The sequence below is a fragment of the Elgaria multicarinata genome, chromosome 22, assembly GCF_023053635.1.
Source record: "Elgaria multicarinata webbii isolate HBS135686 ecotype San Diego chromosome 22, rElgMul1.1.pri, whole genome shotgun sequence".
In the NCBI taxonomy this organism is placed as follows: Eukaryota; Metazoa; Chordata; class Lepidosauria; order Squamata; family Anguidae; genus Elgaria; species Elgaria multicarinata.
The window spans coordinates 11,757,501-11,781,795 of NC_086192.1; the positions used below are offsets into that span (position 1 = coordinate 11,757,501).

At 45.3% G+C, this 24,295-nt stretch overlaps 1 protein-coding gene across 1 annotated transcript in view; it reads right to left on the minus strand.

Annotated features, from left to right (window-relative positions):
* The window catches only part of LOC134412790 (autism susceptibility gene 2 protein homolog), a 193,424-nt gene that overhangs the window by 6,482 nt on the left and 162,647 nt on the right, over positions 1 to 24,295 (minus strand). Inside the window, exon 3 of the mRNA XM_063146801.1 lies at positions 5,443 to 5,532. Within this exon, the coding sequence (XP_063002871.1) occupies positions 5,443 to 5,532 (90 nt within the window). The remainder of the gene's footprint in view (positions 1 to 5,442; positions 5,533 to 24,295) is intronic.

Below are 24,295 nucleotides of genomic sequence, written 5' to 3' on the forward strand. Positions count from 1 at the left end.
AAGTGCATCTTAGAATCGAAGAAATAGGGTAATAATCAAACTTAAGCAACCAATACCACAGTAGTAGTATTGTTGTTGTTGATGATATTTAATTATTTGTTTTTCTCCCAATGCAGAACCTTTATGGGATTTTCAATCTTTCATTAGCTAGAAAAACAATCCCCGGTGCTCTAGTAGCAATTTCCTTAATCTCCTGGAATATTCTAGAATCGATTTGTCAAAATGAGTATCGATAAAGAAATTTTAAAAATCGAGGGGGTGGAGAGAGAGAGAGAGAGAGAGAGAGAGAGAGAGAGAGAGAGAGAGAGAGGCAGGCTATGTTATGCATTAAAACATAAAAAATGCCAAGCGGTTAGAGGGAAACGGAAGGAAAAGTTGGATCGGCTTGAATTCCAGGTTGATCAAAACAGAAGGAGCAGCCATCTTGCCTTAGAGCAAAATCTCAGCCGAGTGAATTCTACTGCAGGCGAGATTTTGATGAGATGAAATTGGCGACAGCGCTCTGCTTTGCATAAGGAGGGGGGTGGGCTGACAGCCACAGCATCTTTGGAGCCCTGAGGGCAGTCTTATCCAGAAAGCAGAAAACAAGTTGTCAGTCCCCCAAAGCCTACATAAGCAGAGATACAGCAAGGGAGGAAGGGAGGAGGGTGGAAGCCGAGGAAAGGTTTACGGAACTCAGTGCGGATTCATCACCAGGGTGTCAAGAGCTGTTGGCTAATTAATTGGCCTTAATCTACCAGAGGGCAAGTGTTCTGTTCATTAATTTATTTCAGAGAGGGCTCTCCTTCCCCCCTCCCCACCACCGGCCTTTTCCTCTCCGTGTATGTGTAGACCAAATTACAGGCAGTAGGGCAAGCTGAAATCTGTATTTGATAAGGACTGTGACCCATCCTTGATCCAAGGCTATTTCTGGGGCTTGTTAAGAGGGGAAAAAAAGGTCTTTGCTAGACCTATCGGATATCCCAGGATGGAGGAGGGGTGATCTCGTGTTGTCAATAACACGAGATCCCGCCCACGTCTACACGTAACGCGAGGCGACTCAAGTAGAGAGCTGTCCCGTCTGCCTTTTTTTTTAAAGGGACAAAGCGCACGAACGCTCTTGCGCCAAGGAAAGGGTTGTTGTTGTGTTGTTGTTTTTAAAAAAATGGGTTTCCCCTCTCCCCCCACCCTGTGCCCCATGCGTGGCTCCCGGCTCTTCGCGAGTAATTGCGCGGAGCCGAGAAAAGCCACGAAAACGGGTCACACGCTCGCGGTCTTGGGTTTAGCCTGAGACTGGGAGAAAAAGCCGGCCCAAAGGGGTAAGGCTTTATCCTGGGGCCAGGGAGGGTTGATCCCTGCCTGAGCCCGGGATCCCCTGTGCGTCATCTGGACGCACAGGGGAGATCCCGGGTATCAGCCCGGCATAACCCCTGGTCTCGCAAAAGCCAAAGTCTCCTAATTGAATAGGAGCTTTCTCACCCTGTTGGGGCTTTTTCACAGCCAACAGCCACCATCTCTTGTAGCACCAGGACACTAGATTATTATTATTTATTTATTTATTTATTTATTTATTTATATAGCACCATCAATGTACATGGTGCTGTACAGAGTAAAACAGTAAATAGCAAGACCCTGCCACATAGGCTTACATTCTAATAAAATCATAATAAAATTATACAAAATTATACAAACTAAGCAAAACAATTGTCTGTTCAAGAAGAGTAGGAAGCCACTCCCAAACGCCCATAACTTCAGTGAGCCTGGTGCGGAGGCAGGTTCTGGTGCAATCCTTGCTGGACCGACTTTCTCACACCTTCCTTCCGTGCTGTGCTTTTGAGCTTCCGGCGGACCCTAGCTTGTTGGGACGCTCACCTCCGGAAGAAAGCTCACTTCCCACTGAGTGTGTAGGATTTGGCCTTGAGGAGATAAGCTCTGGAGAGGGCTGACTCCCAGCTGGGGCATCACCCGTGAGAGCTTCCTCCCCCACTGGTCCAGGCTGGCTGGTATCTGGCGCTGCGTCTTCTCGTTCTGAATCTGATTCTGATTGATTACCTGAAACATCTTCTCCCAAAACAGGGGCAGTAGGGTTAGACATGACAGTAGCTTACTGGATTAATCTGGGCCAGCCACAGACTCTCAGCCTAACCTATCACATACATGATCCTCTTCCCCTCCGTTTCATCTTCACAACATCCCTGTGAGATAGGTTAGGCTGAGAGTTTGTGGCTGGCCCAGAGTCATCCAGTAAGCTTCATGACCAAGTGTGTGTGTGTGTGTGTGTGTGTGTGTGTGTGTATGTGAAATCCAGGTTTTCCCAGTCCAATACTCTAGCCATTACACCACAATAGGAGCAACCTGGTTGTAATAAGGTGAAACATTACACATCCTAGCTGGTAAACACTCTTCCTCCTTTCTTTTTTTAAGCTGACAGTATTACTGTATTCAAGCTGGAGGAAAGCGTGGAATGCTATTTACTTTCCATAAGGAAAAGAATCTGATGAGAGACTGGATGGCTACCACAAGCTTGGCTAGCAAGATATTTATCTCGTCATGCAGGCTTGTTATGTCTCTCAGCCAAAGTTGCGAGCGAGCTGGAGATTGTGAAGCTTCTGAGAAAAGCATACTTAAATTTCTGCTATGTTAGCAAAGGCTGCAAAGGTTTGTTATTAGCAGAGCTGCTGCCAGCCTCTCTAGTAGATCAGGTTTTTCCTTGGTGGGTATGGATTACAATTACCCACACCGCATTTATCCCAGGGCTGTCAGCTCTTGTGAGTTTAATACCGGGCCCAAACGTTGCCTTTCAAAACTTGACATGGACAGCGAGGCAAACTTGCTCTGGTCTTATGCTTTTGTTTTCAGTTTTGCCTGCAAAGTGATCCACTTCATAGAATCATAGAATAGCAGAGTTGGAAGGGGTCTACAAGGCCATCGAGTCCAACCCCCTGCTCAATGCAAATCCACCCTAAAGCATCCCTGACAGATGGTTGTCAAGCTGCCTCTTGAAGGCCTCTAATGTGGGAGAGCCGACAACCTCACCAGGCAACTGATTCCATTGTCATACTGCTCTAACAGTCAGGATGTTTTTCCTGATGCCCAGCCGGAATCTGGACATCAGGAAACTAAGTTCGGATCCGTTCATTAGTCAATTTGATGAGCTCTTAACAGACAAATCCTTGGGAATGCAGAGCACTTCCCTGAGAAATTGATGGAGAATCATAGAATAGTAGAGTTGGAAGGGGCCATCGAGTCCAATTCTTCAATGCAGGAATCCACCCTACAGCATCCCTGACAGATGGTTGTCCAGCTGCCTCTAGAAGGCCTCTAGTGTGGGAGAGCCCACAACCTCCCTAGGTAACCGGTTCAATTGTCGTACTGCTCTAACAGTCAGGAAGTTTTTCCTGATGTCCAGCTGGAATCTGGCTTCCTTTAACTTGAGCCCGTTATTCCGTGTCCTGCAGTCTGGGAGGATCGAGAAGAGATCCTGGCCCTCCTCTGTGTGACAACCTTTCAAGTATTTGAAGAGTGCTATCATGTCTCCCCTCCATCTTCTCTTCTCCAGGCTCAACCTGCCCAGTTCTTTCAGTCTCTCTTCATCGGGCTTTGTTTCCAGACCCCTCATCATCCTGGTTGCCCTCCAGCTTGTCTTCGGTACCGCTCCTAAAATATTTGTTTCTGAGTCCTTGTACCCAGGAATGCCAATTGGCTGCATGTCATAGGAACACAGGAAGCTGCCTTACACTGAGTCTGCCCATTGATCCATCTAGCCCAGTATTGTCAGCACTGATTGGCAGCAGGTCTTTAGGGTTTCAGGCAAGAGTTTTTCTTGCCCTACCCGGAGATGCTGTGTATTGACCACCAACACCATTATTCCTGTTCCAACTATTTCCTACCACTTGATTGATGTCAGAAGTATTTTCTCTCCTCCGAACGAGGAACCCTTAGCCAGGGAAATCTCGATCTTCTGCTAAATCCCTGTCCCTTTGTCCTCATATTTTGCCATTTGGGATTTTTTTGTTAAAATGATGTCCATTGTGAGTTGTGAGGGTGGGTGATCCTCAGGTTTAGATTCCCCCTCAAAGCCTCTAAAAGTCAGAGTGGGTGTTGTGTTTCCCAGAAAACTCCTGCTTTCGATGGGAGGCAAATGACGAGGCTTGCGAAGTAATCCACAAAGCTTTTATTAAGCAACAAACGTCTCTTCTACCTGAAGAGAATCTAATCTCTTGGGAACTTCCCCCTAGGCAAAATTATGCAAACTAAGCAAGACAATTGTCTGCTCAAGAAGAATAGGAAGCCACTCCCAAACGCCCGTAACTTCAGAGCGCCTGGTGTGGAGCCAGGTTCTGGCACAATCCTAGTCGGTCAGACTTTCTCACACCTTCCTTCCACTCCATGCGTTTTAGCTTCCGGCGGACCCTAGCATCAGCTAGCTTGTCAGGGTGCTCACCTCTGGAAGAACCTCACTTCCCACTGAGTGTTAGGATTTGGCCTTGAGGAGATAAGCTATGGAGAGGGCTGACTCCCAGCTGGGGAATCGCCATGAGAGCTTCCTCCCCCACTGGTTCAGGCTGGCTGGTGTCTGGCGCTGCATCTTCTAGTTCCGAATCTGATTCTGATTGATTACCTGAAACATCTTCTCACAAAACAGGGGCAGTAGGGTGAGACATGACAATATTCTTGTTTTGAAAGAAGAATCATGCATAGGGTAACCATATGAAAAGAAGGACAGGGCTGATATATCATTAACAGTTGTATTAAAAAGAGAATTTCAGTAGGTGTCATTTGTATATATGGAGAACCTGATGAAATTTCCTCTTCATTGCAACAGTTAAAGCTGCAGGTGCCCTGCCCTCTTTTAAATCTGGTCACTCTAGTATAGCTCCTGCAGCTTTAACTGCTGTGATGAAGAGGGAATTTCAGCAGGTTCTCCATATATACAAATGGCACCAGTTGAAATTCCCATTTCTATGCAACTGTTAAAGACACAGGAGCCCGGTCCTCCTTTTCATATTGTCTGCATAACAGGCCCGCATGTGACAAACTGCAAACTGATTCATTCTTTTGAAGGGAAAATTAGAAGCAATAGTCAAGTCTGCATGTTTGAACGAAAAGCAACGGAAAGTTAAGCCCTTGTACGTGCAATGTGAAACAACGACGCCAAGCAGTAATTTGGAAATTGCGAATGCGGCAATAAAAACGCACCTGTAAGCTCATGATATTAGCTAATCAACACATTTTCTTCAGAAGCATCCCACTATGTGCTGTGTTCTCAGGACTTTAGCCTAAGGTTTGGAAGCCACTAAATCTGAAGCTGGCTTTGCTTCAGCTACTGATTTGTATAAATGCTCAAGGGAGGTCTCAGAGGCTAAGTCAATAACTCTCGACTCATACCTTTTCCAGACTGGAATAATTGCCCATGAAAACAATAGCCGATCCTAAAGCAGCACAGTTAAAGAGTTGACTTACGTCACTGAGCCTCTCTCGGGAACTGCTCCGATGGAACCCTTTTGATTCTCCACTCGCACTTTCACTGTCGCTGTCCTGGCCTGGATTAAGCTGTGTAAGAAGAGGGGAAAAGAACTTGGATTATACATGCGGAATGTACAAGGGATATATGCAAGGATGGTGAACTACTGGTGTAGAATAGATGACTTCACCGAAGAAAGACGCCCAAAGATTTGCCTGGAGGAACAAAATTCAACTGTGCAAGGGAACTTTTGACTGCAGGAACTTTTTAAACTCCTTCCAAACTTTGGATTTGCTCACCAGGCACTCAACTACGGTGACCCTATGAAAAGGAGGACTGGGCTCCTGTATCTTTAACAGTTATTATGTTGAATTATGTTGGATTATGTTATGACAAAGCATTATATGTTAACAATTATATATTCAAGTAATTTGTTAGGTATTATGATGTTAATTGCTTCGTTGGTTTGTATTTTATGTATTAAAATAATAAATAATAAATAAATAAAATAGGAAAAGCAAACAAACAGTTGTATAGAAAAGGGAATTTCAGCAGGTATCATTTATATATATGGAAAACCTGGTGAAATTCCCACTTCATTGCAACAGTTAAAGTGGCAGGAGCCTTGCCGTCTGTTTTATTTAGTCATATTTTCAAACAAACGTGTTGGACATAGGAGCGCAAACTGATATAAGAGCGCTCACATCCTTAAGAACAGTGAAATGGTTAGCTAGCACAAAATATCTGCACCAATTTGAGAAATACCTATCATAGGGTGACCATATTTGGGAAACCAAAAAAGAGGACACCTAGTGTGTGTGTGGGGAAGCAGCTTTCTGAGTCCTGCAGAAAGTACGTTATTCCCCCGCCACCTTAAAGAACCCGATTGGAGTGGAGGAGGGGAAAGGATTTCATTCTGCACCACCACCATCCACTCCAATTGGGGCCTTTTCTATAATGTCCACGAATGACCCACTTTCCCCTTTAAGACCTCAATTGGAGCTCGGGGTGGGGGGAACGATGTGCCTCAAGAAAGCATGTCATTCCCTCCTGCCATGCTAATGGCAGCCTTAAAGGGGAAGGTGTGTCATTCCAGGACATTATTGAAAATTATAGAAAATCCCCCCTGACACCATGGAAAGAACAAAAACCAGGACAAATCCGGGGAAATCCTGACAGTTGGTCACTCTAACCTATCAGTACCCATGAAACTAGAACAATGGAAAGCCCTTATGTGTTTAAGGTTTGAACAAATGGATGTTATGATGAAATGGGGGAGATTCCACGGCATACCAGTAGAAGACAGGTTGTGTGTTTGTGGAGATTTGGGCCGGACAGCAGGAAAAACTTCCTGACTGTTAGAGCAGTATGACAATGGAACCCATGACCTAGGGAGGTGGTGGGCTCTCCCACACTAGAGGCCTTCAAGAGGCAGCTGGACAACCCTCTGTCAGGGATGCTTTAGGGTGGATTCCTGCATTGAGCAGGGGGTTGGACTCGATGGCCTTGTAGGCCCCTTCCAACTCTGCTATTCTATGATTCTAGAATTTGGCTTGCGTCTAGAATCTATATCTCATTTCCTTTATGGAGTTATGGGTCATTTAAAGCAACGTTGACATAAGGAACGAGCCAATGCTCATCAACTCAATAGTTTTCGAGCAGTTATTCATTGTTGTTAGAAGTTCTTCCACTTATTTCTCGTTCCGCTTGTTTTTGTTTTTTAACACCAGGCTGCTTTGTCAGTAGATTTCTCAGGCATCGGAGATATGATCTCATTAAATTGTTAACCAGCTTTAATACCTAGCCAGGAAATGTCTGCTCGCTGTTTCAGTTCCTTGCCACCAAAGGCCGAACAAAACCCCTGTCACCGCCAAGAATCAGCAGAGACTGGGCATATTTCCTGCACAATTTTCAGCCATTCGTCTGTGTCTCAGCTTTGCTCTTTTTTTTTAAAAAAAAATTCTCCTGCCTTGACTGGTAGTCCCAGCTGGTTCGAGGGAAAACAAGTGGATCTCAGCGGGTGTCTTTCTCTCTCTCTTTTCTACATGCAATTTGTACAGAAACAGGATGCTATCACCATGACATCTAAGCCCAGGACTTTGGAGGAACAAACGGAATAGTGTAGACGGAAGAGCAAACTCAGAAATGAGATGTGCTACAATTGATGTCTCCGCGTTACTTCCTCTGTTCCCTTTTCTCATTCCAGGCTGCTGAAGATTCTGTACATATATATATATATATATATATATATATATATGCTGTAGCTTGGAGGAGGGGGGGGAACCCATGAAAAGTCTGTAAGCCTGTTTAATAGCTTGTGAACTGCCCAGAGAGCTTCGGCTATTGGGCGGTATAGAAATGTAATAAATAAATAAATAAATAAATAAATAAATAAATAAATAATCAGTCCTACATAGTATAGGCTGTTTATGGTGCGCTCTACCATGACGCTAGTGCAGACAAAGGGACAAAGTTGAAAAGCCACCAAGATCATAGAATCATAGAATCATAGAATAGCAGAGTTGGAAGGGGCCCACAAGGCCATCGAGTCCAACCCCCTGCTCAATGCAGGAATCCACCCTAAAGCATCCCTGGCAGAGGGTTGTCCAGCTGCCTCTTGAAGGCATCTAGTGTGGGACAGCCCACAACCTCCCTAGGTCACTGATTCCATTGTCGTACTGCTCTAACAGTCAGGACGTTTTTCCTGATGTCCAGCTGGAATCTGGCTTCCTTTAACTTGAGCCCGTTATTCCGCGTCCTGCACTCTGGGAGGATCGAGAAGAGATCCTGGCCCTCCTCTGTGGGACAACCTTTCAAGTATTTGAAGAGTGCTCTCATGTCTCCCCTCAATCCTCCCAGAGTGCAGGACACGGAATAACGGGTAAGGGGCAGGGGTGAGGGGGGCTTACCTGTGTCCTTGAAGCCTTCTGTTCCGGCTTCAAGCCAGGGCCTCAGTTGAAGCCTGTGACGGACACAGGTAAAGCAGCAGGGGGGAAGGGGGCTTATTCAGCCCCCATTTTGTTCCCCCTTCCCCACTGACCTCCTTCTGCCATCCACAGCAGAGGTAAATAAGTGGGGAAGGGGGGCAAAATCTCAATACATAATACATAAAATCTCAATCCGCCCCTCCGGATCTCACTCCGTGGAGCGGAGCGGGGGATGGGCGGATTGACCCAAAGTGGTTCGGGCCTGATCCGGAAGTTCCGGATCGAGCCACGAAGAGGTTCGCGGTGTCCATGCACAGCCCTACTTGGAAGTAAGTTGCAGTGAATTTAAGATGTCTGGTTTTACAGTTGTTGACGTTTCAATTGAAAAACTGGGCTTTCTCTGGACCTTTACATATTGCTCAGTTTTTTTTAAAAAAAATCCTAGCGCCCCCCCCCCCCCACATACACAAAAATTGTCCCGGTTTTGTGGATTCAGAATACGGCAGCCCTACTTGCGTTGCATGTGGGTTTTGTCTGCTTCACTGCCTTAAACGATAGCGGAAATATTCTCCCAATATCCTTTTGTGACCGTGAGCGGAGGAACTGCAAAAGACTTCATGGGTTTCGCTCTCCAGGCCTTGCTGATCAGTGTTAAAAGGACAGCGACGATCAGCACAATTGCTCTTGATTGCTGCTTAATTGCTCCTTGTTGGTGTTAGACATCTCCTGGTCTGATTGATCTTGCCCTGTTTCTGACATTATAGTTGCAACTTCTCTATTATCTCCTTGTAAGCCAACCACAAGCTGACTACTACAGCTTGAATAATTGATATGGCCAGACAGCTAAATGGCTTAAAATAGTATTATGTTTTCAGGTTAATAGCTCGACCCTCAAAGCCTCATTGAATTCCCGGTCTTCGTATATAAATTTGGGGGCGATGCATTGCTTTCCAAACTGCTTGCACCGAAATTCTCCCATCCCTTCCCACCTTCTCCCACCCCTAAGGAAAATAAGAAGCTTTCGTATTCGGAGTCAAACCAGTGGCATCCTATTGTCCATGACGACTGGCAGCAGCTGATCCTGGGGTCTGGACAAGGGTCCTCCCCTGCTCCAATGGGAAATATTGGAGATTGAACCTGGAGTAATCCATATGGTAGGGTGACCATATGAAAAGGAGGACCGGGCTCCTGTATCTTCAACAGTTGTATTGAAAAGGGAATTCCAGCAGGTGTCATTCGTAAAAATGGAGAACCTGGTGAAATTCCCTCTTCATCACAACAGTTAAAGCTGCAGGAGCCCTGCCCTCTTTTAAATCTGGACGCAGTATAGCTGCAGTATAGCTCCTGCAGCTTTAACTGTTGGGATGAAGAAGAAATTTCACCAGGTGTGACATGCCTACAAATGACACCTGCTGAAATTCCCTTTTCTATGCAACTGTTAAAGATACAGGAACCCTGTCCTCCTTTTCATATGGTCACCCTACCTTCTCTGTGCTGGGGGGGGGCAGCAAGGAAAAGGGAAACTTGCAAAGTCCACAAGTTCCTGTTGGGATCCCACACAGCTTGGCTTGCAACATTAGGGTGACCATATGAAAAGGAGGACCGGGCTCCTGTATCTTTAACAGTTGTATTAGGGTGACCATATGAAAAGGAGGACAGGGCTCCTGTATCTTTAAAGTTGTATCGAAAAGGGAATTTCAGCAGGTGTCATTTGTATATATGGAGAACCAGGTGAAATTCCCTCTTCATCACACCAGTTAAAGCTGCAGGTGCCCTGCCCTCTTTTAAATCTGGTCACTCTAGTATAGCTCCTGCAGCTTTTTCTATAAGCATGCAGAACATTTTCTGTAAGCATGCAAAGTTGCAAAACACGACAATTTCAAAAAGTGTCCACAATTTCGGCCACCACTGTAGACCAGGAGAAATGCTGGAATGTGGGAGAATCGGGACGGAACCAAACTTTGCTCATTTCCTTTGCTTTGATAGATCTCGGAGTTCTTTGCTCATGATGCTGCAATACTGAAACAGCAAGGGGAGACTGATTGATACAGTGGTGCGCTTGGCAAGGTGTAATTTTAACAGTGATATTTCTCACTGTGCAGCCATCAGAATGCAAAGGGTCAGAAGAAGCCTATACTTTATTGCAATTCAGCCTTTAAAGTACACCAAAATACTCTTCATTTATTGCAATTGCTGAAAGCACTCAGTTCCATACCTCTCTTAGCAGGCTGCCTTTCAGCCTTTTCCACTTTTATGTCACATCAAGAATATGCAATTTCTGACCGTCCCTGTTACATACCTCAAGCCAACTTTCCGGGGATTTTCATGAAAAGAAACTAGCACCCTTTCTGTCTGAATCCTAGCATGCTTCTGACAAAGGAACAAAAATGGGGGGGAATTAAGGTTTTTCAAAGCATTGGTATGACTTGTGGTGGAGAGTGTACAAGGAGAAAATAAAATGGCAAGGAAAAGAAGACGACAATATTTTAAAGGGTTTGCTTTGCATTTCCCTACTCTGCTTTGAGAAAGAAAATGGCCAAAATGGAAGCCTTTGCAACAGAATCATAGAAACATAGAATCATAGAATAGTAGAGTTGGAAGGGGCCTATAAGGCCATTGAATCCATCCCCCTGTTCAATGCAGAAATCCACCTTCAAGCATCCCTGACAGATGGTTGACCAGATGCCTCTTGAATGCCTCCAGTGTGCGAGAGCCCACCACCTCCCTAGGGAACTGGTTCCATTGTGGTATGGCTCTAACAGTCAGGAAGTTTTTCCTGATGTCCAGCTGGCTTCCTTTAACTTGAGCCCGTTATTCCATGTCCTGCACTCTGGGAGGATCGAGAAGAGATCCTCGCCCTCCTCTGTGGGACAACCTTTCAAGTATTTGAAGAGTGCTCTCATGTCTCCCCTCCATCTTCTCTTCTCCAGGCTAAACCTGCCCAGTTCTTTCAGTCTCTCTTCATGGGGCTTTGTTTCCAGACAGACATGGGAGTCACAGAGCCTGCAAAATCATAACGAAGACAGGCGATTTTATCCTCAAAGTGTCTTGCAAACTGTTACAATAGGCCTCTAAGGGTTCCAACATACCATTGACTACGGTATTTGTTAATAACCTCCCAACTATCTGAAATAGTTCTGTTGGACAGCTACCCGGGTATGCGATGGAGGCACGGACAAATTTATTTCAGTTTCTCTCAGTTTTTGTATTAAAACAAAATTTCAGCAAATGGGGAATGCATTCATATAATTTTGGCATTTGTTTAAAGCAAATGCTCCCCTCTCAAATAGAATCTTAAGTGGTGCCTGTCTGCCTCAAACTACAGTTCCCATTAGATCTTTATTAATTAATTAATTAAATTACATTTTTATACCGCCCAATAGCCGAAGATCTCTGGGCGGTTCACAAAAATGAAAACCATAATAAAACAACCCACGGTCTACTTCCTACTTCGGGAAGAGGCGTGTGCTAAAAGACTGCGATACAATTTGGAACGCTCTCTTTTTTTTCAAAAAAAAAGTGACGTTTTTCATCGTTTATTGAGGAAGCTCGTAATTAGTGGAATAAATGCAATTCAAGCAAAAATATACAGAATAGGAGCCATCAGGCACTAAAGATTTATTGTGATTTCATTGGTGGATAAACAATGGAGGTTTTCCAAGTTCTAGATGTGTTTTATCTGTAAATTAACCCACCAGGACCCCAAAACAGAACGTCAGCATGTGAAAATGTCCCATATTACACCTTAAACCCACCATTATATAGGCTCAGCAAGCTTTGCCACATTCCCGCCATGCATTAAAAAATGTCAGCTTGCCCTCGGTGAGCAATAATTTACGAAAGAAAGCAGGCATGCAAAATATGGGCGGTGCACATCCAGAGAAGATATTTTGAGCGCGGAGGTGTTTTAAATTCCACCCCCCCTCTTCTTCTTCTGCCAAAATTCCCTAAAATCTCAACAGATCAAAGTTTTGCAGACCGGGAAAGGGAGGGGCTGGGTATAGAGGACAAGCCTCACGAAAATTAATAACTATTTAAGTATTCTGTTTCATCATGATAACAAACAGATGGTTTTAATATTCTAGAGGCTAATTTCTGAACAATTAAAAACACAGCGAGACATTAGCATCTAATGAAACATTTTAACTATCAGCAGAGGCATCTGCCATTAATTTCCACACAGTAAGGACTTGGTTCTCTCCAATCTGTTCTTTGTTAAGGAAAGTTTTTTTTTTTCCTTACCCCACTTGGAATTTAGTGGAGTAGAGAATTAGCAACTGTTTTCAATCAGCAATCAGCAGGGTATTTCACTAGCGTTCATAGAGACCATCCCTACTATGGGGCATAAATATACCCCTCCGATGGCTTTGATGTGTATGTATAGCTGGGATTTCAGATGGGAACTCAGGTCCTCATTACGTCTTCCTTTTGAAATGCGTGGATTAACCCTTAGTAATGGTGCCGTGTCTCTTTTTATTAGGTTCTTGGGCATGGATTGGGGGAGGCAGCCTGTGACTGTTTCAGAAAGCAGCCTTTAAATTCAGCTTAGCTAAACCCAAAATTTGTATTTGAAAACAGAAACAAAACCCCAAACTACAGCCAACGAAGACCTCATGATGAAAGCCATGTGGGCATGTTCTTCAAAGGCAATGGAAAATCCTATATTGACGACCTGATTTATTATCCCTTTGCTCATGGGCGAGGCGAGCGTAGGGTGGTGTCCGTCATCAAAGATAATACCACTTGGAACTAGCTGTGATACCAAGAGGTTTTCCTTGAACAGCCGGAAGCAAGCCGTCTAATCCCTCCAGCATTCCATTACTGATGGTAACTAGATTGAAAGAAGAATCCATCTGGAGGGTTCTTTAACAACGCAGTAGGCCTATCATCCCCTGTGTTACTATCAAGGGATCTAGCTAGTGCCAAATCACTAGAGAAACAGAGGCTCCTTGATATAGACATGCAAGTCCTCTAGAGTGCTGCTCAGGGCCCATGCTCCCCCCAGTCCCTAGGACTACCAGTCTCCCTTTGCAAAGATGGGATGCCTTACCTGCGCTGGTTAACAATCCCCAAATACAGGAGAGCATTCTCACTAGCCAGACTTAACGTAGGGTGACCATATTTGGGAAACCAAAAAGGAGGACACCTATTGTGTGTGTGGGGAAGCAGCTTTCTGAGTCCTGCAGAGAGTACGTTATTCCCCCGCCACCTTAAAAAACCCGATTGGAGTGGAGGAGGAGAAAGGATTTCATTCTGCACCACCACCATCCACTCCAATTGGGGCCTTTTCTATAATGTCCACGAATGACCCACTTTCCCCTTTAAGACCTCAATTGGAGCTCGGGGTGGGGGAATGATGTGCCTCAAGAAAGCATGTCATTCCCTCCTGCCATGCTGATGGCAGCCTTAAAGAGGAAGATGTGTCATTCCAGGACATTATTGAAAATTATAGAAAATCCCGCCTGACACCATGGAAAGAACAAAAACCAGGACAAATCCGGGGAAATCCTGACAGTTGGTCACCCTACTTAACGTCCTTCCCTCCAAACTTTTAGATGGCAGATACAACAAAACCGCACTCCTCAACAGATGCTGTCCCTGTAACAATACTGAGGTGGAAACCGTATCACACGTCTTACTGTCCTGTAGATTTTACCAAGGGGCTAGGAATGGTCTTCTGAACCCCATTTTACAATCTTTTCCTGGCCACCCAACTGAATTCTTAATGTCCCTTTTACTTCGGAACTCAGACAAATCAATCACCGAGCAAGCGGCCAAGTTTTTGAACTTGGCCATTTCTATTAGATCCTCTATGATTACTTGTCTTTTTAATAGCTAATTGTATGCTCAGTCCTTTTGTATGTAATTTTCGTTGGAATGGTCTATTGACTGCAATAAACTGTTGTTGTTGCTGTTGACTGGAGAATTGAAAATTCACGGCAATAAAGGCTTATAAAAATGTCCTCAAAGTAGTGGTGGTAGTGGGGGAATAGGGACACGGTGGCCTCGTTCAGACAACAAGCTAAACCATGCTGCTTAACCACAAAATGGTTATGGAATGCATTAAGGTTAATGTATTCCATTAACCATTTTGTGGTTATTATTATTATTATTATTTATTTTTTTATATAGCACCATCAATGTACATGGTGCTGTACAGATAACACAGTAAATAGCAAGACCCTGCCGCATAGGCTTACAATCTAATAAAGTTGTAGTAAACAATAAAGAGGGAAGGAGAATGCAAACAGGCACAGGGAAGTGTAAACAGGCACCGGGTAGGGTGAAGCTAACAGTACAGAGTCAGAACAAACCCAATGCTTAAAAGCTATAGGGAAAAGAAAAGTTTTTAGCTGAGTTTTAAAAGCTGTGATTGAGTTTGTAGTTCTCAAGTGTTCTGGAAGAGCGTTCCAGGCGTAAGGGGCAGCAGAAGAAAAAGGACGAAGCCGAGTAAGGGAAGTGGAGGTCCTGGGGCAGGCGAGAAGCATGGCATCAGAGGAGCGGAGAGCACGAGCGGGGCAATAGTGTGAGATGAGAGAGGAGAGATAGGCAGGAGCTAGACCGTGAAGAGCTTTGAAGGTCAGCAGGAGAAGTTTATATTGGATTCTGGAGTGAATTGGAAGCCAATGAAGAGATTTCAGAAGTGGAGTGACCTGGTCAGAGCGGCGGGCCAAGAAGATGATCTTAGCGGCAGAGTGGTGGACAGAGACCAGCGGACTGATGTGAGACGAAGGAAGGCCAGAGAGAAGAAGGTTGCAGTAGTCCAACCGAGAGATAACCAGTGCGTGAACGAGAGTCTTGGCAGAAGAGACAGACAAAAATGGTCGAATCCTGGCAATATTATACAGGAAGAAGCGACAGGATTTAGCTACTGCCTCGATATGAGGAGTAAAGGAGAGCGAGGAATCAAATATAAAGCCAAGACTACGAGCTTCCTTGACCAGAGTAAGCGTGACATCGTTGACAGTAAGAGAGAATGAGAGGTGAGGAGGGTTAAGCAGAGGGCTGGGCTGGGCTGGGCTGGTACGGGGGTAGTGGGGCCAGTTGGCATGGGTCTACGATTTTGAGGGGGATTACTCCGAGAGGAACTTCGGCGTCCTAAAACGAATCAAGTCATACTTTCGGTCCGCAATGGTGCAAGAACGTTTGAATGGATTAACAGTTTTGAACATTAACATCGGCAAGGCAAAGTGGCTTGATTTTTCTGCTGTTGTTGTTGATGAATTTGCCCAAATTTAAAGCACGTAAAACATTTCTGGACGTGAAGAAGCGATGTCTTATATACCTCTTGAATAAAAGTGCTCGCCATTAGCTTTTTTTTTTTAAAAAAATAAATCATTCTAGTTCATATATATTTAGAACTGATTAAAAAAAATACTTAATGAGCAGTTTAAAATGGGGCCTACATTTCCTGTCCAGCCCGGGCCTGTTACCAGCTTTGCCCAGCCCTGGTTAAGCAGCATGGTTTAGCGTGTTTTCTGAACGAGGCCAGTAAGGGTACTGATTCACTAGAGATAGGTATTCATCAGTGCCAGAGTCTGGCTTTGGGTAGCTCTTGTTTGAGAGACCTTCCCTCGCTCAGATCCCTGCTCATTACACATCCTGTTGACTTCGATGGAAGCAAGATGGCGCCCGACGTGTGTGCGTGTTAGAAAAATTGTGGACTACAACCCAATTAAATCAAATAAAAAGGCATCTGGATGCAGTTTCAAAAGGAAAGTTTATTTCCACCTCGGGTACCAAAAATCTCTTTGTACAAAGGTCCCTCTCCCTTGTCAATGTAAGGGAAAAGGCCCGGAACAGAAGTTGACGTTTCATTTTACACAGGGGGGAAACACTGTATGCAAATAATTGGTTGCTTGCTCAGATCGTCACAGCTGATCCTCCTACCTGTTTTCTTGACATGCCCAGATGGGTGAGAGACCCTATTGCAGCCTTCCTCAACCTGGGGCGCTCCAGATGTGTTGGACTGCATCTCCCAGAATGCCCCAGCCTAGTCCAACACATCTGGAGCGCCCCAGGTTGAGGAAGGCTGCCCTATTGACTATGCAAACTCCATTATCACATGAATCCCTTAGTAATGAATCCTGGGACCTTCCTGTCACATATTCCATTGTCTTTAACTAATCCCTGTCCACCACTCCCTCCCTGGTTTCCCCCCCTTGCAATGTCCCCTGGGACATTCCTGCCCCACCTTGCCTATGTGGCAGAAACCTTCCTGCTTCACCCTCCAATGGCGCCTGACATTCTTTTTGATGAGTGAGCTTCCCACCTCTTATTTCTCTCCCTGGTTTCCCACTGAGCTGTGGGGAAAGGAAATAAGAGGTGTGTGTGTGTGGGGGGGTCAAGCGCCCGGTGATTTAACCAGCGGCTAGCAGCAGTTTCTGCAGCCGAAACTCTCCCCACGGCCTGAGTTCGATCCCAGCGGAAGCTGGTTTCAGGCAGCCGGCTCGGGTCGACTCAGCCTTCCATCCTCCCGAGGTCAGTAAAATGAGCACCCAGTTAGCTGGGGGAAAGGTAATCATGGCCGGGGAAGGCAACGGCGAACCACCCCGCTATAAGGCCTGCCAAGAAAACGTCAGCAAAAGCTGGCGTCCCTCCAAGAGGGTCTTGCTATTTACTGTTTTACTCTGTACAGCACCATGTACATTGATGGTGCTATATAAATAAATAATAATAATAATAATAATAATAATAATAATGACTCAGTGCTTGCACGAGAGGTTCCTTTCCTTTCCTTTAGGGCTCATCCTTACCCCTGAGTAAGCGACCTTACCCAAATAGGTTAATGGGACTTTTCTCTCCTACCTGGGAGTAGAGGGTCTATTCTACTCATCTAAATCACTTAGAAATCACCCAAGGCTGGCATTTTGGGAAAGGGAAATGAGGGATCTTGGAAGAAGGACGGGAGAGAAGAGATGGGCGAAGGGAGTAGTGGGAAATCAGTTATTTTTCCATACCATGCCTCTGGCTAAGGAGGAGGAAAGAAGCCCTCATTAGCATTGCTGACGCCAAAGAAATGGGATGTCGCTACTTAACAGCAAAACAACCTGGAACGCCATGCCACCACCCACCCACCCCACCCCACCCCACCCCCAGGATCTCATAGCAAACCATGGCAACAGCTGTGTTTCTCCATGGCAATAAAATGGAACAATTTAGTAGCATTTATTGTTCTGCTGTGATGCTTGAGCACAGCCATTTTCGGGCCTCCTAGGACCGCCGAACCCCGCAAGAGCATCAATGAGAGAAGATCTCATTTACCTAAAAGCGCTTATAAATTTTTAATTTGCTTTAACAAGTAAATTAACAAGTCCCTCATTCAGGCAAGTTTTATGGCCTGGTGCCACTTGGGGAAGGCCGTAAAAGTTTTATAGATAATCCAGAGCTACCAGGGCTGCTCATAATAAATTGTCTGTTTCCTGTTATTTTATCAAACCATTGGGTTTCTTAACGGCTTAAAGTCACAGCTTCCTTCTTTCTGGGGCTTTTTATAGGCCCATATTTATAAACTGTAAAGAATATCTAGAATTATACCAGGCCCCTGCTAAATCACTACAAAGGTTGCTCTTTTTCTTTCTTTCTCTTTATGGGCGCCACGCTTTATTTCTCTCTTGCTCAACCGATAAAGGCTTCAGTGAAGTCTTGTTTTTAAAGAATGTCAGACAACCCAATGTATCAATGTGCAACTTATTTCAAAAACTGTATTAGGCACATTTTTTTTGTTAGCAACTTCTTTTAAGTATCTATACTTTCTTCAGATTTCCAGGAATTCTTATAAACCGCTGCAAAATGGTGGGACTTGGTTTTGTTACCTGCCAAAGTGGTCTTCACTTCTTTGAATGAGCCTAAGGGATGTGTGTGTGTGTGTTGAAACAAACAAATCGTGGTGAAAATTGTGTGTGTGTGTGTGTGTGTGTGTGTGTGTGTGTGTGTGAGAGAGAGAGAGAGATTGTGTATAGGAACACTACAACTTGATTAACTCTATTAAAAGTTGGTATATTTAATTATATTTTGTATTATAAATGTTTTCAGCATGCCTCTTCTAGTAGCAAGTATTGGTTACAGTTTTAAAGGAGTTTCTATTGATTTCTTTGATAATTCCAACTAGGCTGCAGTGTCGGACTGGGAGCCGGGAGATCTGGGTTCTAGTCCCCACACGGCCATGGAAACCCACTGGGTGACTGTGGGCCAGTCACCGAGGCCACAGCTAGATCTAAGGTTTATCCTGGGATCATCCAGTGTTCACCTCTGCCTGAGCACTGGATCTCCTGTGTGTCACCTAGATGAACAGGTTTGACCCCTGGACGATCCAGGGATAAACCTTAGGTCTAGCTATGGCCTGACTCTAAGCCTAACCCACCTCACAGGGTTGTTGTTGTGAGGATAAAGTGGAGAGGAGGAGGATTATGTAAGCCACCTTGGGTTCCTTGGAGGAAAAAAAGTGGGATATAAATGTAATAATAATAATAATAATAATAATAATAATAATAATAATAATAACAACAACAACAACAACAACAACAACAATAATAATAACAGGCCCAGAGCAGAAAATTAAGGAGAAGTGCTTCTCTCTCTCCCTCTCTCCCTCTCTCCCTCTCTCTCTCTCTCTCTCTCTCTCTCTCTCACACACACACACACACACACACACACAGAGGAAGGTGTGGCTAATATCTGGAGAGGTTGCTTCCGTGATTCATGCCTGCCTCATACCTTCACTCTCCTAATGTCTTATTCTACATATATGGTGGCTGGCCAGGCTTACTCAGTGGTGATTGGGTTGCTCCCAAGATCACAGCACACATATAAGGCCCTTTCTGTAGGAACTGATACCTATACTAGGGTGACCATACGAAAAGGAGGACCGGGCTCCTGTATCTTTAACATTTGCATAGAAAAGGGAATTTCAGCAGGTGTCATTTGTATAGATGGAGAACCAGGTGAAACTTCCTCTTCATCACAACAGTTAAAGCTGCAGGAGCTATACTAAAGTGACCAGATTTAAAAGAGGGCAGAGCTCCTGCAGCTTTAACTGTACTGATGAAGAGGAAGTTTCACCTGGTTCTCCATCTATATACAAGGTTCCCCTTATATACAAGGTTCCCAGGTTCCCCTTATATACAAATGACATCTGATGAAATTTCCTTTTCAATACAACTGTTAAAGATACAGGAGCCCGGTCCTCCTTTCCATAGGGTCACCCTACCTATACAGCTTTTAGTAGTCCGGATCCACAATATCTCAGGCAGCCTCCTTCTTCAATCACTTATGGACTTTATTATATTTAGCGATATATAAATATTACAAATAAATAAATCACAAGTAAATATGAGCCCACCTGTCCACTAAGATCTTCTGAGTAGTGATGTCACCAAGGTTCATAATGAGCTGCTTCAGGATACTAATTTATCCCGCTCATAATGCTTCGTTGAATTAAGAACGGGGTGTCCTTCCCTCAGAAATTGTTCTCCAGAAAGTAAGTTGAGGTTCTACACATGTGCAATTGGGATTCAGCATAGTCAGGCTGCTTTGTAGGCAAGTTCTTTAAAACTAGACCCCTACTCTAGATGAAATATTTGTGGATTACAGTGAAACTTCATGAATAGACTCTCTGACCAAGCATCAGACAAGCTGGAGCGTGTTCAGAGGATGGCAACCAGGATGATCAGGGGTCTGGAAACAAAGCCCGATGAAGAGAGACTGAAAGAACTGGGCAGATTTAGCCTGGAGAAGAGAAGATGGAGGGGAGACATGAGAGCACTCTTCAAATACTTGAAAGGTTGTCACACAGAGGAGCGCCAGGATCTCTTCTCGATCCTCCCAGAGTGCAGGACATGGAATAACGGGCTCAAGTGACAGGAAGCCAGATTCTGGCTGGACATCAGGAAAAACTTCCTGACTGTTAGAGCAGTACAACAATGGAACCAGTGACCTAGGGAGGTGGTGGGCTCTCCCACACTAGAGGCCTTCAAGAGGCAGCTGGACAACCATCTGTCAGGGATGCTTTAGGGTGGATTCCTGCATTGAGCAGGGGGTTGGACTCGATGGCCTTATAGGCCCCTTCCATCTCTACTATTCTATGATTTTGTGATTTTATTATCCTTGTGTTTGGTGAGTAAGTTCTTTATGTAGGCCAATTATTTTGAGTGCACTGTCTCTGTGCAAATATTTTATGAGTTTATAGTCCCCCAACCAGATCTAAATCCCTCTCTTGTTCCAGGATGTATTTATTGGAGAGAGGCACAGTCAAATTCCCACGTGCCATGGCAGGTGGTATGGCAAGAGGGCAGCCAGGGTTGGTGAAACCAAAGTACACTTCCCAGGAGGGAATGCAATAACGTCTGTGTTTGCAATGCCGTTGGCAGGTATGCACCATCACAGAGAGCTGTGAGAACTCTCCAAATCCGGATGAGCTTATTTCCAAATGCTCATTGAGAACGCTCATAAATACGGAGCCATGCTGAAGCCAGCCAAGGGAAGCTCACTCATCACTAGTGTGTGGTATCAAAGGATAGCAAACTATTGAAATAATCTCGAAATACTAGAACCCGGGGTCATCCCATGAAACTGATTGGTGGGAGATCCAGGACAAATAAAAAGAAGTACTTCTTCACACCGGGCATAGTTAAATGATGGAACTCAGAACCACAAGATGTAGTGATGGCCACCAATCTGGATGGCTTCAAAAGGGGGTTGGATCAATTCCTGGAGGAGAAGGCTATCCATGGCTACTAGCCCTGATGGTTGTGTGCTATCTCCAGTATTCGAGGCAATAAGCCTATGTGCACCAGTTGCTGGGGAACATGGGTGTGAGGGTGCTGTTGCACCATGTCCCGCTTGTTCATCCCTGGCTGATGGCTGGTGGGCCACTGTGTGAACAGAGTGTGGGACTAGATGGACCCTTGGTCTGATCCAGCATCAGGGCACTTCTGATGTTCTTAATAGAAGCAGAGTTGTTATTATTGCTGGGTAATTCACTGATGATATAGTATGTAGGGAAAACAAAGGTAAGGGTGGACGTAACCCTCCTCTCTTGTAAATGCACATCTCCGTCTCAAGTTCATATTTTCCTTTTAACAAGAAGGACAGCACCATTTCCCTCGTGATGTACCCGAGGGCCAAGGCATTTGCAACATCAAACGGAAGAAACAACTGCAGGCCGTTTTCTAGAAACCTATTATGCTGTCAGCTCACTTCTTAAGTGCAACCAAGGGAAAGGACTTATATACTGGCTCCAGCGCCCTTGCGTGGGGTGGGGTGGAGTGGGGTGAGGTGGGGGACGAATACTGGAAAATAGCCATCACTCCTCTAAGCTGCTGCTGCATTTCATTTCTCGAAAGAACTCATAATAAGGTGGGCAATGTTCCAAGCAAAGAAGAAAGAAACCTGAACAACTAAAACTTGAACCATACATTTCCCCCACTGCCTTACTTTCAGCCGTTGGCGAAGGACAAAATGGTGGTTTTGCCATGCAGTTCCAACCACGGGCTTTCCCTCCCTGCAGCCTAGTAATTCAGATAATAGAGTGACCCTATGAAAAGGAGGACAGGGCTCCTGTATCTTTAACAGCTGTATCGAAAAGGGAATTTCAGTAGGTGTCATTTGTAGGCATGCAGCACCTGGTGAAATTTCCTCTTCATCACAACAATTAAAGAGGCAGGAGCCCTGCCCTCTTTTGTATCTGGTCTAGAGGGCAGAGCTCCTGCAGCTTTAACTGTTGTGATGAAGAGAGAATTTCACCAGGTGCCTCATGTATACAAATGACACCTGCTGAAATTCCCTTTTCAATACAACTGTTAAAGCTACCGGAGCTACAGTAGAGCGACCAGATACAAAAGAGGGAAGGGCTCCTGCAGCTTTAACTGTTGTGATAAAGAGAGAATGTCACCGGGTGTTGAATGCATACAAATGACACCTGCTGAAATTCCCTTTTCAATACAACTGTTAAAGCTACCGGAGCTACAGTAGAGCGACCAGATACAAAAGAGGGAAGGGCTCCTGCAGCTTTAACTGTTGTGATAAAGAGAGAATTTCACCAGGTGTTGCATGCATACAAACGACACCTGCTGAAATTCCCTTTTCAATACAACTGTTAAAGCTACAGGAGCTATACTAGAGTGACCAGATACAAAAGAGGGAAGGGCTCCTGCAGCTTTAACTGTGGTGCTGAAGAGAGAATTTCACCGGGTGCTGCATGCATACAAATGACACCTGCTGAAATTTCTTTTTCAATACAACTGTTAAAGATACACGAGCCCTGCCCACCTTTCCATAGGGTCACCCTAGATAATAAAGCTCCGGTCTATGTGAAAAGAGGCTGAGCCAGCATCAGGAAATGGGAGTGAAGAGGGAGGAATGGTGTGGGAGAGGGGAAGGTAAGGGCCGCCACTTCATATAGGATCGAACCTGCTGGTTTCCGCCAGTCTTCCAAAGAGGTAAAACAGACCTAGGCCATAGCTAGACCTAAGGTCTATCCCTGGATCGTCCAGGGGTCAAACCTGTTCATCTAGGTGACACACAGGGGATCCAGTGCTCAGGCAGGGACGAACCCTGGATGATCCCAGGATAAACCTTAGGTCTAGCTGTGGCCCTACAGGCCTTGATAAGGGCCCTGTTCAGCAGCAGCAACACCCTCAGCAGCTGGTATCCACACGTGCTCTTCTTCTGCCACTCTCGATCGGCTCCTCATCTTTTGCACCTCACCCTTTGAGCACTGCAGACGGTGGCACTAGAAGCAAGGGGAATTCTACGGCCGGCAGAAACTCCCGACATCTGGACCGAAAGCGGCAGTACGCAAAACTGAAAACAAAGAGAGGGTGGGACGCAGGTACAGACCGGGAAGCCTTCCAAAACTGCGGCTGTGCCGGCCCATTAAAAAGCTGAAACTCATTTCGCTCCTCGACCCCATGCTTATTACTACATAACTATTCATCAAAGAAATTTCGGTGCAATTAATTAAATTATTCCCACGCTTGTGCCCCAGAATCGTTATTCCTATATCAGCTTTCACTCACACTGTCTTCAACCCGGGCTCACATGCCAAGAGACATCTCTAGGGCTGTCCAGCCTCCATAAAGCTCTGCTCTTCGCCCCTCACGCTGCCTCTCTCTCTCTCTCTCTCTCTCTCTCTCTCTCTCTCTCTCTCTCTCTCTCTCTCTCTCTCTCTCTCTCATTGCCACTTATTTTCCACCAGGGTTTTGCCGCCAGCGTATTGGCAGGGCTTCCAGGTGAGAAGGGATGCAATGAAATCTACCTGCAGGCATTTAACATCAGGGTCAAGCTCTGAACGCGGCTCCCATGAAGCCCTAAGATGAAAAACAAATGCTTGCAAGAGGAAGATTTTTATCGGGCTGGGGGGGGGGGAATATGGGATTTTCCAGCATCGGGGATTTGCAGAGTCATAGGAAAAGCCCTGCGTTAATTAGGTTTAGGGCTGAAATGTGCTTAGCAGGAGAAATTCAAGCTACAACACAGATAGCTTTTCAACTCCCACAAGCTTTGTGGGAATCAGAAGCTTTGTATCACCCGGCTGAGAGCAAACCAAGACGATCTGGTCCGTCTCCCAATGTCTGGCAAGACCCTTCACCTGTATGAACCATCCCAGGCCTTAAGGTCGGCCAAAGAGGCACTGCTCCTGGGCCCACCATTAGGGGCAGGTGACCCTACGAAAAGGAGGACAGGGCTCCTGTGTCTTTAACAGTTGCATAGAAAAGGGAATTTCAGCAGATGTCCTTTGTATATATGGAGAACCTGGTGAAATCCCCTCTTCATCCCAACAGTTAAAGCTGCAGGAGCTATCCTAGAGTGACCAGATTTGAAAGAGGGCAGGGCCGTGAATGGCTCAACCCAAGTTAGACGGGCCTGTTGACGCTGATTGGTTGAAAGTTTTTCCTTTGTCTAAGATGTACATGGAATCCACCAT